The 14684-nt window shown below is 47.3% G+C and overlaps 1 protein-coding gene across 2 annotated transcripts in view; it reads left to right on the top strand.

The window, feature by feature from the left end:
* Positions 1-14684, top strand: part of ALK (ALK receptor tyrosine kinase) — a 299880-nt gene that overhangs the window by 250578 nt on the left and 34618 nt on the right. For both annotated transcript variants that reach the window (XM_069850441.1, XM_069850440.1), the window contains exons 10-12: positions 1255-1349; positions 2596-2739; positions 14501-14663. In XM_069850441.1, coding sequence (XP_069706542.1) covers positions 1255-1349; positions 2596-2739; positions 14501-14663 — 402 coding nt within the window. The remainder of the gene's footprint in view (positions 1-1254; positions 1350-2595; positions 2740-14500; positions 14664-14684) is intronic.

Here is a 14684-nt window from a genome sequence, read left to right as displayed (position 1 = left end):
TGTTTGAAGTTTCCTTTGATGCTAGGGATACCCCTTCCTTCACCATATCCACTGTTCTTTGTGTCACTCACCTGCTCTTTCACAGCAGCTGCTCATATCTTTGGAATATGAAAGGTCTGTTTTAGAAAGTTTCTCCATACGTCCAGTGCCTGCCTCCAAGGACTGAAAAGTTTCAGTATTGAAACTAACATTAGAGACCCATGGATGGCTTAACTTCTCCAAGAACACAAGAGAACACCAAGATACAACAGAGAATGAGGTTTAAGTAATGTTTCATATTCTCTTACAGCCTGGTCTACAGCTTGTGATAGTTTCATGAGTTTGCAGTCTTGCTGCAGCCTCTCAGCATTGATTAAGACTGGGCTATGTTAGAAGCTGCTCTCCTTCCTCAGCAGTGGTGTGGTTTGATGTGGTAGATGTGCACTAGGAGAACAGGAACGTGCTAAGCTCAGGGAAAATCCAAGCCCACAAGTGCCCTAAATGAATGTGTGGTTGATAAACGATGTGATTTGAAGTGTTTGATTGTTGGTTATTTTTTCTCTTCCTGTTGATTTGTGTTGTCGCTGTGGTTGACTTTACAGGGATCTGCCTGCTGGGAGGGTAGGGGTGGCAGAGCTTTCTGGCAAAAGCCGGCTGAGAGCATGGAAGTGATTTGCAGCCAACCTGCTCAGCTTCCACATGGGGCTAATGAGCTCTTCTCCTCCTGTGGAGTACCTGGTGTCAATCCCTCTCTCCTGCGACTGCCAGGACTGTTAGAGATCCTTTGCTTCCCAGAGGGTGGAGCAACACGAAATACACTCTAAATTGGTTTCAGCCTTTGACTGCCAGTTCCTTTTAGGAACTCCACATTACTTCAGGAGCCCCAGCCTGCTTGTTTTTCTTAATGCTTCAGGGTGTAAATCACTTGTGAGAATAAAATCACTGAGGCATCTGATTTTGTTTGTGCCAGAAGCCAGGGGACTGTATTTTCTGTCCTGACACCCACACACAGATGCTTGCACATGCTTCAGGCTCTGCCTCCGGAGGGAAGAGTAGCTGTGAGCTCTTTCCTGCTCACCCGTATTCACGTACAGCTTCTCTCCTCAAGTCAGCTTTGCTTCTTAGGGCAGGAGGATGCTTTCTCTGTGAATTTAATATTTTTATATGGGAAAAGAAAAGCTTTTTTTCCCTTGTTCTGAAACCGCTTTAATTGCAAAGAGCTTTGAGTTTCATCTCTTTAACAGAATTTAATCTCTGTTCTTCCAATCTGTACAGGTTTTGGTTTCAGATCAGCGCCTCGTGGGAAGAAGGATCTGATGCTATTGTTGCATTTGACAATGTCTCCCTCAGTCTGGACTGCTATTTAACAAGTAAGTTTTCCTTTTATCTGCAAGTGACTTGTCTTTGATTTGCCATGAATTGGAGTTTAGAAGGGGGTTGGAACTGTGGGGAGGGGATTGGGCGTTGCTGTCGTCAAAAGACTCTTGGAAAGCAAACGAATGGTTCAGAAACAACCATGTGTGGATGGAGGAGGCTGTTCTGGTGCATATTGTGTTAGTGGAGCCAACCAGTCCATGGGGTTTAGCTGTGACAGGAGATGGTTAGTGAGACGTATGGTGTGGGAGCCAGCTTCCAACTGAGGTAGTGATGTTATCTATCTACCGTGGCAACGTAGGAGCCAGTCTGGGGTTATTGAGTTCCACCTGACCTGGTTTGCTGTCTGACAGTTATCAGAATGAATGGCAGTTGGATCTGGCTAGGAAAAGACAGGTAGCCCATGACTGACACTAACTTGGGCCAACACAATAGGCTTGGGCCATGCAGCCCTCCAGGCTTGCGGAAGAGCAGCTGGAAAGCTGCCTGGCAGAAAAGGACTCGAGGCTTCTTATCAACAGTGGCTGAACATGAGCCAGCAGTAGCCCAAGAAGGCCAAGAGCATCCTGGCTTGGATCAGCAATAGTGTGGCCAGCAGAAGTAGGGAAGGGATCATCCCTCTGTACTCAGCGCCCTTGAGGCCACACCTTGAATCCTGGGTTCAGTTTTTAGTCCCTCACTACAAGAAAGACATCGAGAGGTTGAAGCGCATCCAAAGAAGTGGAACGGAGATGGGGAAGGATCTAGAGCACAGGGGGACCTGGGGCTGTTTAGTCCAGAGAAGAGCAGTCTGAGGGGAGACCTCATCACTCTCTACAACTGCCTGAGAGGAGACTGCAGCAAGGTGGGAGTTGGTCTCTTCTCCCAAGTAACAAAGGATAGGACAAGAGGAAATATCCTGAAGTTGCACCCATGGAAGTTTAGATTGGGTATGAGGAAAAGTTCCTTCACAGAGAGGATTGTTGCCAAGACTTGTAACCTGTATTTCTGCTTTGGGTCTTCATTCGCTTGCTGGTTTGCCCACCATTCATTCCTGCTTGTTTTCGCTCATTCCTGTTTGTTTTTTATTTGTCTCAGTTCCCGTAACAGCAATGGAAAGTCGATCTGCCCTCTCTGTTAAGTGTTCTATGCTGTGCCTGCAGGCTCTTGTTTGCAGCAGAGCAGCCTGCAGTTCAGGTTTGGGTTACGGACTGACTCAGCCACCCTCGGCAATAAAACAGTCTGTGACTTCTTGTTTTCCAGTCAGTGGAGAGAAGACCCCTCGCAGCACCACTCCAGACTCCAGCAATTTGTTCACCAGGGGAGGTGGCCAGAAGAAGTCTGGATGGGAACAAAAGCTTCTGGGAAATCTCCAGCTCAACGCTGCCCCCGTTTCTGGCCCAGCAGGTAACTGGCCGGTCAGAGAAGTGTTTCAGAGAGCAGAGATTACCAACCGGTACAGGTTCCAGTTCGATGTGGCCAAATGCAAAATGATTCTTTTAGGGTTTTTTTACCAAAGCCTTTGTTCAGAGGTTTTCCTGGGTACCATACAAACAAAACCAAACAGGCTCTGCAAAGCAGTTACTTTTAACTATTAACAGTAACATGGGTTTTGATTGCGAGCTGGTGGAAGAAGGAAGCAGAGGGAGCCTCTCCTTGGAGTAAAAAGTGCTTTTAAACTGAGAGACAGTTTGTTTTGATGTCGTGGTTGTATAAAAACAGGCAGGATCAAAGCAAAGTGTCCAAATGGACTGAGTCTGGCATGTAGTGACCTGACTACCAATCTCTAGTCAATATGGGCTTGATGTGAAATAACACTGCTTCGCTTTTTCACTAGTAATTTCATTACCCATGGGGAAGCATGTAGCATTGGACTTCGTTTTGAAAACATGATTTGTAGTTGGTTGGAAGTGTCAGGCTTCTGTGGTCAATGTTATTTCCTTCTCCCCTGTCCCCCAGCTCCTCTTCCCAGCTGAATTGTGGTGGCATGGGCCAAACAGAAGCAAGGTTTCCTTCCCTCCCCATCACAATGCTGTCTCCCGGTGTTAGTCCCTTCCCTCTCCTGAGCTTGCCCACACACTCATAATGTCTGTTCTGGGCTCCACGTGTGCATTTAAATTTCAGTCTGCTTACCTCCCTCCTCTTTGCCCACTGCTTCTGGTTTGATTCAGGTGCTCCCAACCTCCAGCCTGCCAGTGGGAGCATGGCTGACCATGGGAGGGAGGCGTGACTGCAGGAGAGCTGAGTGCTTGCTATCACTGCTGGACTCAGCACTGCGTGCAGCCGTTTCTTTGAGTCCTGTCCTATGTTGTGTTTCATTTTGCAGCTTCCAGTGTGATGCTGAAATACAGGAACTAGTACTGTTAGCTCTCATACCAGCAGCAGTGCAGTCATTGTGGTCAAAAGCTCCACATGGCCCTCAGAGCCTGCCTGAAACACTGAGTGCCTGGCCTGCTCCGTGGGGCTGCAGCAGAGCCGCTGCCAGTACCTGGACTCTCTTGTGGAGTGAGCACTGGCAGTGGAGGCTGATGACACAGTCCAGCTGCGGGCCACGAGTGGCCATCAGGTGGAGTTTACTGATATTTTATGTGCCAGGCATCATCCAGCCAGACAAGCACAGAAGCACAGGCAGGAGTCTCAGGAGAACAAGGCAGAGGGAACAAGCCTCTATGAGAGGATGCTGGGCTGGATGGAGTGGTGCTTTAGCTGTGCAGGCTGTGTCCTGTGTCTTGCTCTGTTACAGATGTCATGTAGGCTTGGTCTGGTCACAAAGGTACATTTTCCAAAAGGACTCTTTTGTCCTCTTTTGGTATCCTTTGACACATTCCCTTTGGCTTCTGTATCTCCATCCCCTGCCTCTAAGTGAGGCCACTTTGTACTTCTAAGTGCTTTCAGTATTACTTTATGCCAGTGCTCTTGCAGCAGGATCCGTATACAAGTGTAGATTATGGATTTAAGGCTGGCTTTCTGCAGGAATATCAGTGCTTGAGTGGGGATGGATTTCCCTGCAGCTGCCAAACATTTTCTTCCAAAGCGCCTGCTATTCTAGTAACACAAAAGCCATTGGGTACAGGGTTCAGATTGGAGAATGGCCTGAAGTTCAGGAGCGTGGGTGTTAAGCTAGGAATCTTGTGACTGGAGGATTCTTCAAGAATTGCGATACCTTCTGCTTCTCACTAGACCTAAAATGATGGAACATTTCCTCACTCTTCTGCTCGCCATCCTACCTGAGGAATGCAGTTCAAAGAAAAGCTTGGACGGTAGAAATAACCGGAGTCAAATTTCACAGGGCAGGAGAGGAGATCACCGAGGTGGTTGGAGCAATTCAAATAATTTATTATGACCTTGCGGTGGAAATTCAAGGTAATTCCTGTGGTGTCTGTGCCAGCTCCCCTGATTTCTGGGCTTGATCCTTTTCTGGCTGAAGTTGTCCCCCACCTTTGAGGTCTGAAATCTACAGCAGTTTCCTCCCTTTTGTGCCCTCAGTGTAAGTGGGGCAGAAACCAGAGGACCTCAGCTGCAGCTTCTTGTGGTAGGAAGTCACTGCATTTCTAAGGGTCTCCATGGCACTGAATCCAGTTTTCCTTTGTGTGGTCAAGCCCCTGCTCTCAGTAAACACTTCAGACATTTGTTTGGTCCCTAGGTTATGCATTTACCGCTTTATCGTGTTTCTTTCTGCCTCTGTAATGCGTTTAGCAAGCCTCAGGCTGGGTCTGTCAAGGTCTTTGCTTTGATGGCCACATGTTTTCTGTTGTGTGGGTGAAGGGACAGCATCTGTGCCACCTCGAAGTCCCACAGATGGCACTGGCCAGTATGAGCTCAGCCACAAGCAGTGACAGAAGCGTGAGCCGGCTGGTGTGATGGATCACACGCTGTAATATTTCCTCCTTAAGAGGTCATGTTAAAACAGAGAGACATGTTCCTGAAGCTGAGGAGACAACAGGATAATGAAATGCCCTCCCCAATGCCCCAGGCCAGCTCAGCCTACAAACAGGAAATGCAGTCGGAAAGAGAGGCACTGCTTTGTTTTCATGGCTGCAAATCCAAAGAAGCTCCTTTGCTTCCAGAGTACAGGCCTTGATTTGCTCCTTTGTAACACAGAAAGTCTGTGAAAGATAACAAAAAATCTTTCTATAAATATATAAATAATAAAAGGAGGACTAGGGAGACCATAAAGTCCCTATTGGACACAGAAAGAACAACAGTGACAGGGGTTGAGGAAAAGGCTGAGGTACTTAATGCCTTCTTTGCCTCAGTCTTTAATTGTAAAGAAAGTCGTTCCATCTGTGTACAAACCCAGGAGCTAGAAGAGCAAAATGAGGCTCCCATGATCCAAGAGGAGGTGGTCAGAGCCTTGCTAGCCCGACTAGACACCCACAAGTCTATGGGGCCGGACGGGATTCATCCAAGGGTATTGAAGGAGCTGGTGGATGTGCTGGCCAGACCCCATTCCATCATCTTCCAACAGTCCTGGCTGACTGGGGAAGTCCCACTGGACTGGAGGCTGGCTGATGTTGTGCCCATCTACAAGAAGGGTCACAGGGAGGATCCAGAAAACTACAGGCCTGTCAGTCTGACCTCAGTGCCAGGGAAAGTCATGGAACAGGTGATCTTGAATGCTGTCATACAGCACATGCAAGAGAACTGGGTGATCAGGCCCAGTCAACACGGGTTCACAAAAGGCAGGTCTTGCCAAACTAACCTGATCACCTTCTATGACAAAGTGACCCGGCTACTGGATGAGGGAAAGGCTGTGGATGTGGTCTTCCTGGACTTCAGTAAAGCCTTTGACAGAGTTTCTCACAGCATTCTGCTTAGGAAACTGTCAGCCTCTGGGCTGGACAGGCGCACACTCTCCTGGGTGGAAAACTGGTTGGCTGGCCGGGCCCAGAGAGTGGTGGGAAATGGAGTTAACTCCAGCTGGAGGCTGGTCACAAGTGGTGTCCCCAGGGCTCAGTGCTGGGTCCAGCCCTGTTCAATGTCTTTATCAATGATCTGGATGAAGGCATCGAGTGCACCCTTAGCAAGTTTGCAGATGACACTAAGCTGGGTGGAAGTGTGGATCTGCTGGAGGATAGGGAGGCTCTGCAAAGGGATCTGAACAGGCTGGACCGCTGGGCTGAGTGCAGTGGGATGAGGTTTAACAAAGCCAAATGCCGGGTCCTGCACTTGGGGCACAACAACCCTATGCAGTGCTACAGACTAGGAGAAGTCTGGCTGGAAAGCTGCCTGGAGGAGAGGAACCTGGGTGTGTTGGTTGACAGCGACTGAACATGAGCCAGCAGTGTGCCCAGGTGGCCAAGAAGGCCAATGGCATCTTGGCTTGTATCAGAAACGGTGTGACCAGGAGGTCCAGGGAGGTTATTCTCCCTCTGTACTCGGCAGTGGTGAGACCGCTCCTCGAATCCTGTGTTCAGTTCTGGGCCCCTCGCTACAAGAAGGATGTTGAGGCTCTGGAGCGAGTCCAGAGAAGAGCAACAAAGCTGGTGAAGGGGCTGGAGAACAGGCCTTATGAGGAACAGCTGAGAGAGCTGGGGTTGTTTAGCCTGGAGAAGAGGAGGCTGAGGGGAGACCTCATTGCTCTCTACAACTACCTGAAAGGACGTTGTAGAGAGGAGGGTGCTGGCCTCTTCTCCCAAGTGACAGGGGACAGGACAAGAGGGAATGGCCTCAAGTTCCGCCAGGGGAGAGTTAGGCTGAACATTAGGAAAAAAATTTTCATGGCAAGGGTCATTGGGCACTGTCAGAGGCTGCCCAGGGAGGTGGTTGAGTCCCCTTCCCTGGAGGTGTTTAAGGCACGGGTGGACGAGGTGCTAAGGGGCGTGGTTTAGTGTGTGATAGAAATGGTTGACTCGATGATCCAGTGGGTCTCTTCCAACCTGGTTATTCTATGATTCTATGAGAACAACCTCTTACACAAACCATTCTTATGCTTGGAAATCCATTTCCAGAAGAAACAATAGTCATCCCTGCCAGCCTCCCTGTCCTCCCTGTCCCCAGGCCCTGTACCGAGTGATGTACTGCTTCACCTTGCCATTGCTAATTGCCGCTTGGTGCACTGTTGGATATCAAAACACCTAAGAGAGCCACACTATGGAAGATCCTAGAGCTTCCAAAAGCCTGTTAACCCCTGTCAGGTGAGGGATGATGGATATGCTGCATGGAATAAGACCCTAAATTGCTACAACTGATGTAGTGGTGCTGCACTCTGAAGTTTCTTGATAGTGACCAGGACCAACATAGGAGAATTCATGTGGATTTTAGTTCATACAGCTACTTGCAACACCACGCAGCCATTAGATGATCACGTAAATGCATTCTTTTTCAGTTGATTAACATTACGTGCCAGCTCCTTGCTGGCAGGTTGCCAGTGAAACTTGGTTCTAGAAGCAGCCTGCAAAGAAGTTGTAGCAAAGCCTGCATGTACCAGCAGCTCAAATCAGCTTCAGTGGCACAATCTTTAATTGAAATGGTTAGGTCTGTACAAAAGGCTGAGTGCTTGTTTTGATGTAAACCAAGCTTATCTTGGCTTTGTTATTAAATTGATTAGGTATTAGTTTAAGTAAAACTGAAAGCTGCTCAAACCATAGCATCCCTCTACAGGGAGTTTAACTGCCAATTAAAAAGCCAATTTATATCAAACCAATGCAATTTCCTTTTCTAGGCAAGGCTGGAATCTGGGAGATTCGGGCATGGAAAGATACAGTGAGCTGTAACAAGGAGCGGTAGGTAAACAAATTGGAAACTGGAAGAGATGGAGCAGGATTCTCAGTAGGCAAAAGGAGATAACAAGGCACAGAGCAATCAAGCTTTAATTAAAGATTCCTGGGTCTTCTGAATAGGCTGTAAATACCATGAGGACAGCCTCTCTCTTGGTGTTTCAGCTTCTCAGGTGTCCCACTGACAGCCCAGTCCTGTCAAGGCGCATAGTACAGAAATGGTGTGGAATGTACAGAATGATTGACCTTCCTCCCCTCTATCTTGCCTGCATTGTCCCATCTGATCTGAATATCCACTGCCATTGTGCAGCCACCATTTCTGGCATGGAGACTGTCATCAAACAACTTTCTCATCCAAGTTGGATTACGGTTTTTCTGCAGCTCCAGTCTCTTCCGTGCCATGCCTTGTGGTTGCACAGGGTTTTGTCTTCCATCAGAGAGAGCCCTCTTATGCGTCCTCGCATGGCTGTTTCTCAGATCTCTGAGTCACATCAGTTAATCAGATGAAGGAGCTGAAAGGAACATCAGAGCAAGTATTAAGTAAAAGAAAATTGCATTTGGTTGCTCTTTGTGTGCAATTATACCAAGTAAACTGTTGGCATAATGCAATAAGGTATCTGCAGAGTTGTGGGTCTTGTATTAAGCATCAGTTAATGGAGTGAATAACAGCTCAGTGCCCTCCCCCCAGTAAAAGGAGAATCCTGAACAGGGATAGAAAATCATCAGAGGTGGATGGTGAGATTTCAGATAATGTTGGCATGAATTTCTTTATTGCAGTGTTCACACTTGCTTTCTCTGTAGAGCTGACAATAGAGAAGGTGCAATACTGAAAATCAACACACACCCAGATCCCAACATAGCAGAGTCGAGTTGGGGCAACTTCTCTCCAAAGTTCATCATACAATTGAAATTCACACATTTTAGACCTATTTAAAGCTGTTTGCTCTTAAGAACAGCAATTTAAATTGTGCAGAAACTACTATAAATCTCAGGAAAGGGTTTGGAATAGTTTTGCCACCTCTACCCAACCTGGTTTTTGTTACTTCCCATATATTTCTCCTGTAATTAAGAGCAAATTCCAAAAAGTTAGTGACATGTCTCACTTAACACCCCTTATGGAGCCCTCCCTCTGTCTTTTTAAGTGGAACGTGGAAAAGAAATCCATTTTCTTCATGCTGCGTTTTTAGTGTCTGGTTCTGGAAGGCAGCAAGACACGAGGCATTGTCATTGCTGGCCACAGTCACTGGTGCCCTTGCCCTGTTGGCCTGATGGTAATTTCCTACAAGGATGCCCTAATAGTGTTCCCTTTATATGGACACTTAAGAAAAATCTAAAACATGAGTCAAGCATTGAGTATTTCATTGAGATAATGCTCGGAATCAGGCTAGCATATATTTGTCAGCACTGCAGGTGCTCTTCTCATTGAGCTGAAAAACCTGTCAAAGTTTCCATGGCCACTCTGATTCAGAAAACAGGAAGACAGAATTAGAACCCCTAACTCCATGAATAGTTGAAGAGCTGGCCTCGTCTTGATCTGGCCATGCCTGTGGAACTGCTTCTGGTGTTTCTTGCAAGACTCACTAATTCCTACGATCATTTTGTATCCCATTAATATCATTGTGTAGATGCATGTAACGATTCGGGAACCATGACTGTGAGCAAAACCCAGTCCTGCCATGTGCCACCATCTTCCAAACCCTGGCCCATCCAGTTAATCTCTGGCAAACTTAGTCCTGAGAAAGGTAAGAATCTCAGATTACTGCTCACAGGATGCTGTTAAACAGCAGAACCCAAAGCAACATTGAAAGGTTCTTTCTTCCTTACATCACCGAACATGCTTCTGATGTATATTGTTGTGATATATTTTGCCTATGGACTTCGAGCACAGACCAGCCCTGACATCACTGGCAACACATAACTGAGGTTGCTCAGCCTATATGTGATGGTTTACCAGCTCAGTCAGAAACTTAGTGAGTTCTCTCCAGTGCTTACAGTAAGGGTATTTTATGCTGTTCCAAAGATAGCTTTTAGGGAAAAAAACAGTTTCTTGCTGAGACCTTGGCAATAGGATGGGGAGATTGCTGGGTGCTGAGGAGGGCTAGCACATTTCCTCTGCCACATGTTCTGTCAACATGAGGATTCTGTCAAGTTAGCTGCTGTATGAATTATCCACTGACATGTACTACCCCAATTCTGAGTCTCAATGTAATCTTCACCTCCTTTCTTTTTCCCTGCCCTAAACAGGCATTTTCAATTTTTAAACCCAATTAGCGTCTTGCCACTGCCAATGACAAGATACGTAGGGTCCCCACATTTAACTGCCTGTAAGTTTTCCTCGTGTGAATGCTTGGGTGCATCAGGAATTCTGGCACCCTTAACTTGTGTGAGGTTGGACAGACTTCCGAAACCTGCCAGTTGTTTGGGAGGATGTAGACCAGAGAGTCCTGCTTTGTTTCCCACCATTTGAGCCTGTGGCACACTGCAGCAGGGAGGAGCGCGTGATGGACCACAGGCACACAGCGATGGAAACAATCTGCGCTGCTTACCTGGCTGCTTCAAGGAGTTTCGGTTCAGTGCTGCTGTAGTCTTTGGAGATCAAAGAAAGCTTCGCATTGAATTACTGCAAACTGCCGTGGTGTGCAGCAGCCTGTAGCAATGCTTTTCCTGAGCTCATGGGACATACTGCCTTCATTTGTAGAACCAGGAGAGAGTCAATACTTTCCAGGGAGTGAATTTACTTTATTCTCACTCTAGAAAAGCAGCAGTGGGTTGTCCGAGACAGGCAGTGCTCTGAGTTAGTGGTTTCAGATCTCGGGCTGCAGTCCTGCCTGCAGATTGAGGGCTTGCTTTGTGAAACGCTTCAGAGAGCAAATGGAAGAATGTCTGTATCCAGAACTGTAACTAAGACCCACCTGTCCTAATGATGTTGAAATGAGGGCGACTCCTTCATGTGCCCTGTCCTGTTCCGTTGAATTCAGTGACAAAGCCATTACACATTGGCCTGGCTTTCAGTGTTGAGCATGAAAGTGCAGGTGAACAGGAGGTCTGTGTGCTGATGGTGACAGACAAGGAGCTCACACAGATCCTGACTGTAGGCTGTACTGAAATCCTTGCTGGTCCACATCAGGGCAGTCTCACTCACCCTGGACATCCCTTGGGCCAGGCTTCCTCCTGCAGTATTTTGGGAAAGGTTCCCCCCAGCTCTGCTGTTCTGAACCATGGCTTCTCTTATCCCTGTCTGCTATCTGCATGCACAGAGCAAGGAAACGGGTTTGCTAGCAGAGCTGCAGCACCTGGGAGGCTTAACGTAGCGTTGTGTACACCACTGTGTCAGCCACAACAGGACTGCCCTTGAAAACTGGGGTAGGACCTCCTGTGTTCAGTCATCTCCAGGTTCCTCATGTCACTCTCTCTGGCATAACATATCTATGGGGTTTCATTCCCCTAACCTCTCACACTCTGTTTTCAAAGCACGATTCTAGGAGCCAAGATGCACATTTATTTAAAGATGCTGCTCTTTAATTCCCAGCGCTGTTTGCCCTTGCCTTGGCGCTGCCTCTGCCCTGGAAGGAGCCCTCACTGGTTGGTGCAAAAGGCAGACAGTGGGAAAGCTGTTCTGGATGCTTCATGTTGAAGTCTGCAGGCATCGTGTTTGCAGCAGGAGGCTATTCTTCTGCTTCAGCAGGGCATTGGGCTCTTAAAGAAACAGAGGCCATTAAAATGCATTTTGGAACAATACATAGTTCATGTCTCCCCTGTCCCTGGAAACCAGCGGGAGCCAAGAGTTTTAGTTTCAGGTCCAGCTCTGCTCGGTTACAGGAGCAATAGGCTCGGGATGCTCCTGCCTGGGCCAGGGCAGCAAGGACTTAAGGAACAAGATTTAGAGAGGGTAAATCACAAATGCAAAGCTTAACCATAGCAGCAGTGTGCGTGTGCTGTGATCTGTCCTGGTTTTTATCACTTCCAGCTTCCATTTTGATTCTCTGGTGTTTAGGGCTTATTGTCCTCTTGAAGGTCACCTGCTTCTGCCTTTGGGAACGCTTTTCATGTTTCACCAGAGACATCCAAATGGCTTCTTACTGTTCCAAAAGAAGGCACTTACCTGTCTGCTCCACTACCGTATGTTTCAGTGCAGGTGGCTGAGCCTGCTGGGACGCGGCAGTGTTAGATCACTGTGAGAGCTGACAACATGAAGCTCTCATCTTCCATTTTGCAGGAGATTTTGCTTTAATTTGGTTTCGATTTTTTGCAAGAATAAACATAAGTAACGTCTGGTGCCAGCATGTTAATATCAGAGCTAGTGAATTGTTTTGCTTAGGAACTTTTAGACCCTGCTGCTTTCTTGGGTGCTTTTCCCCTCCTACCTGTTGTTCTTGGGCTTTTGGGGATACAGAGGCGGAGAGTCTTCCAAGTCTTCTTTTAAGACTTTGTGCTGCCGCCCATTGCAGAAGGATTTGAGAAATAAGTACCTAATTATTCATGTAAAACAAGTAATGATAAGAAGGTTTGTGTAAGACCTTTCCAGGGTATTGTGGAGGGGGGGTGGTTTGGGTGTTGCCGTAAGAAGGGAGAATTCTCCCAGCATCGCTCAGAGCAGGACACTTCCCCAAGGCAGCAGTTTTACGTTGCTGCTTGGAATGGCCGCACAATTACGAAGGCTTTTCAGAAGTACCAGCCACTTCAGTTCTTCAAGTCCTGCCAAATGATTTGATCTATTTCATGCACTGAAATGTTCCGCAAGAAGAAAATTTAGCTCAGCTTCAGGATTGGTCTGTGAAAAGGTTACCCAGACCCTGTGCCTGGCTGTAGCGATGTGTTTCCATGTAGCTGGTGATTGTACTGATGATAAGGGGGCCGGAGCGTCCCTCTTAGGAGGAGGCTGGCAGACCTGGGTCCGTTCAATCTGGAGAAGAGCAGATGGACAGAGGAGCACGTCTATGCTGATCTGTATCTGATGAGCAGGAGGCAGGGAGAGGTGGCTGAACTCTGCTCAGTGGTGCCCAGTGACAGGACAAGGAGCACCAGGCACAAACTGGAGCCTGAGAAGTTCCACATGAACGTGAGAAAAAACTTTTCCTGTGCAGGTGACAGAGCCTGGGAACTGGCTTCCCAGGGAGGCGTGGAGTCTCCTTCTCTGGAGAAATCCATACCTGCCTGGACGTGCTCCTGGGCAGCTGTTGGAATGCCCCTGCTTTAGCAGGGGGTTGAATTAGATGAACTTCAGAGGGCCCTGCCAACCCCCACTATCCCGGGATTCTGGGATTTCTGGCAAGTGAACCCCTCCAGTGACAATAATGGTAAAACTGCTGGCCTCGCTCTTCCAGGCAATCATTTCTAGACCCGACCTCCTTACACAGTAGCTCTCGATTCCAAAGCTAATGCTTTGTCTGACCTAACTAGTGCCAGCACTGTAGGAGTCTGCTTATTTTGTATTGCAGTAGTGGGAGCTAGGGCATGCTGCCTTTGTAGAAAGCCATAAGGATGCTGGCCCAGCATCACGTGTAAGAATAATATTCTTTAGATGTAGTTCAAGTCTTCTGTCTTTAATGGCAGTAGAGTAAACTAGTGGAGTTTTTTGGGTTGTGTTTATTAGCTCATTAATAAGCATGAATGATATATCATGTAATGTACACCAAAAGTGCTTAGTCCTATTATTTTCCATCTAGATCTTTGAACATGAAATATTTCCCGGCACAACAGCAAATACGTGCAAACGAGTTTAACCAGAGCCTTGTGTTTGTAAGACACATCCTGCGGGCCGTGCTGGCCTGAAAAATGAATCTTTAAGGAAAAGGATGGTGTTTTCAATATCGTGTACTCAAACTAAAAAATCATTTTTTGAGGTACAAACCAGCAAAGCCTTCTTCTAGAAACTTGTTTGCATGGGGCTACTGCTTCCAGTTGCTGAAAATGACTGTAGTGGGGATGTGGTGATGCACACCTGCAGATCTGGCCTAGAACAGGCAGTGCTGGTTGACTGATTTACAGGACTTAGTTTTAAATGGAATCTTGAATCTCTTGTGAGTAAATAATTACTCAAAGTAATACTGAGATGATGATACGTTTACAATTTTTTCTCTAATTAACAGCTACTTTCCCATATGAAATAAAATCATTAATTAAATGCCTGTAGAAACTGGAGGGGCTAAAATGCCCCAGTCTCAAGGTTATGAGCACTTTAACACCTCAAAACTTCATGGTCTGTGTTGCATTTTACTCTACTCTGTGATCATTGCCTTTTTGAGCCCTAGAACAACTAAAGCTGTGTTCACAGCTTTCAGGAGATGTAGGTGGAAAGTTGTCGAGTACTGGGATACACAGCGCTGTGGGTCTTGTGAAAGAATCGTGTTTGTTCTGGCTCAGGGACCAGGTTCTTCTCCTGATCCAACAAGAGAGACCGAGTACAGAGCAGAACAGCTCCCTGACCTTTGTGTGTATCTCTGTTTCAGATCACTGGTTATTCACAACCTGCGGTGCCAGTGGGCCTTACGGCCCCACACAGAGCCAGTGCAACGATGCCTACAGGAACTCCAACCTCAGTGTGGTCGTAGGAGCCGAAGGGATTCTCCAGGGCATTCAGATCTGGAGAGTGCCAGCAACCAACACATATAGGTAAGGGAACCATCTCGGCTG

The sequence above is a fragment of the Phaenicophaeus curvirostris genome, chromosome 2 (assembly GCF_032191515.1).
Source record: "Phaenicophaeus curvirostris isolate KB17595 chromosome 2, BPBGC_Pcur_1.0, whole genome shotgun sequence".
NCBI lineage: Eukaryota > Metazoa > Chordata > Aves > Cuculiformes > Cuculidae > Phaenicophaeus > Phaenicophaeus curvirostris.
Note: the sequence above shows the minus strand (reverse complement) of the source record. Positions and strands in the feature narration are given on the sequence as shown.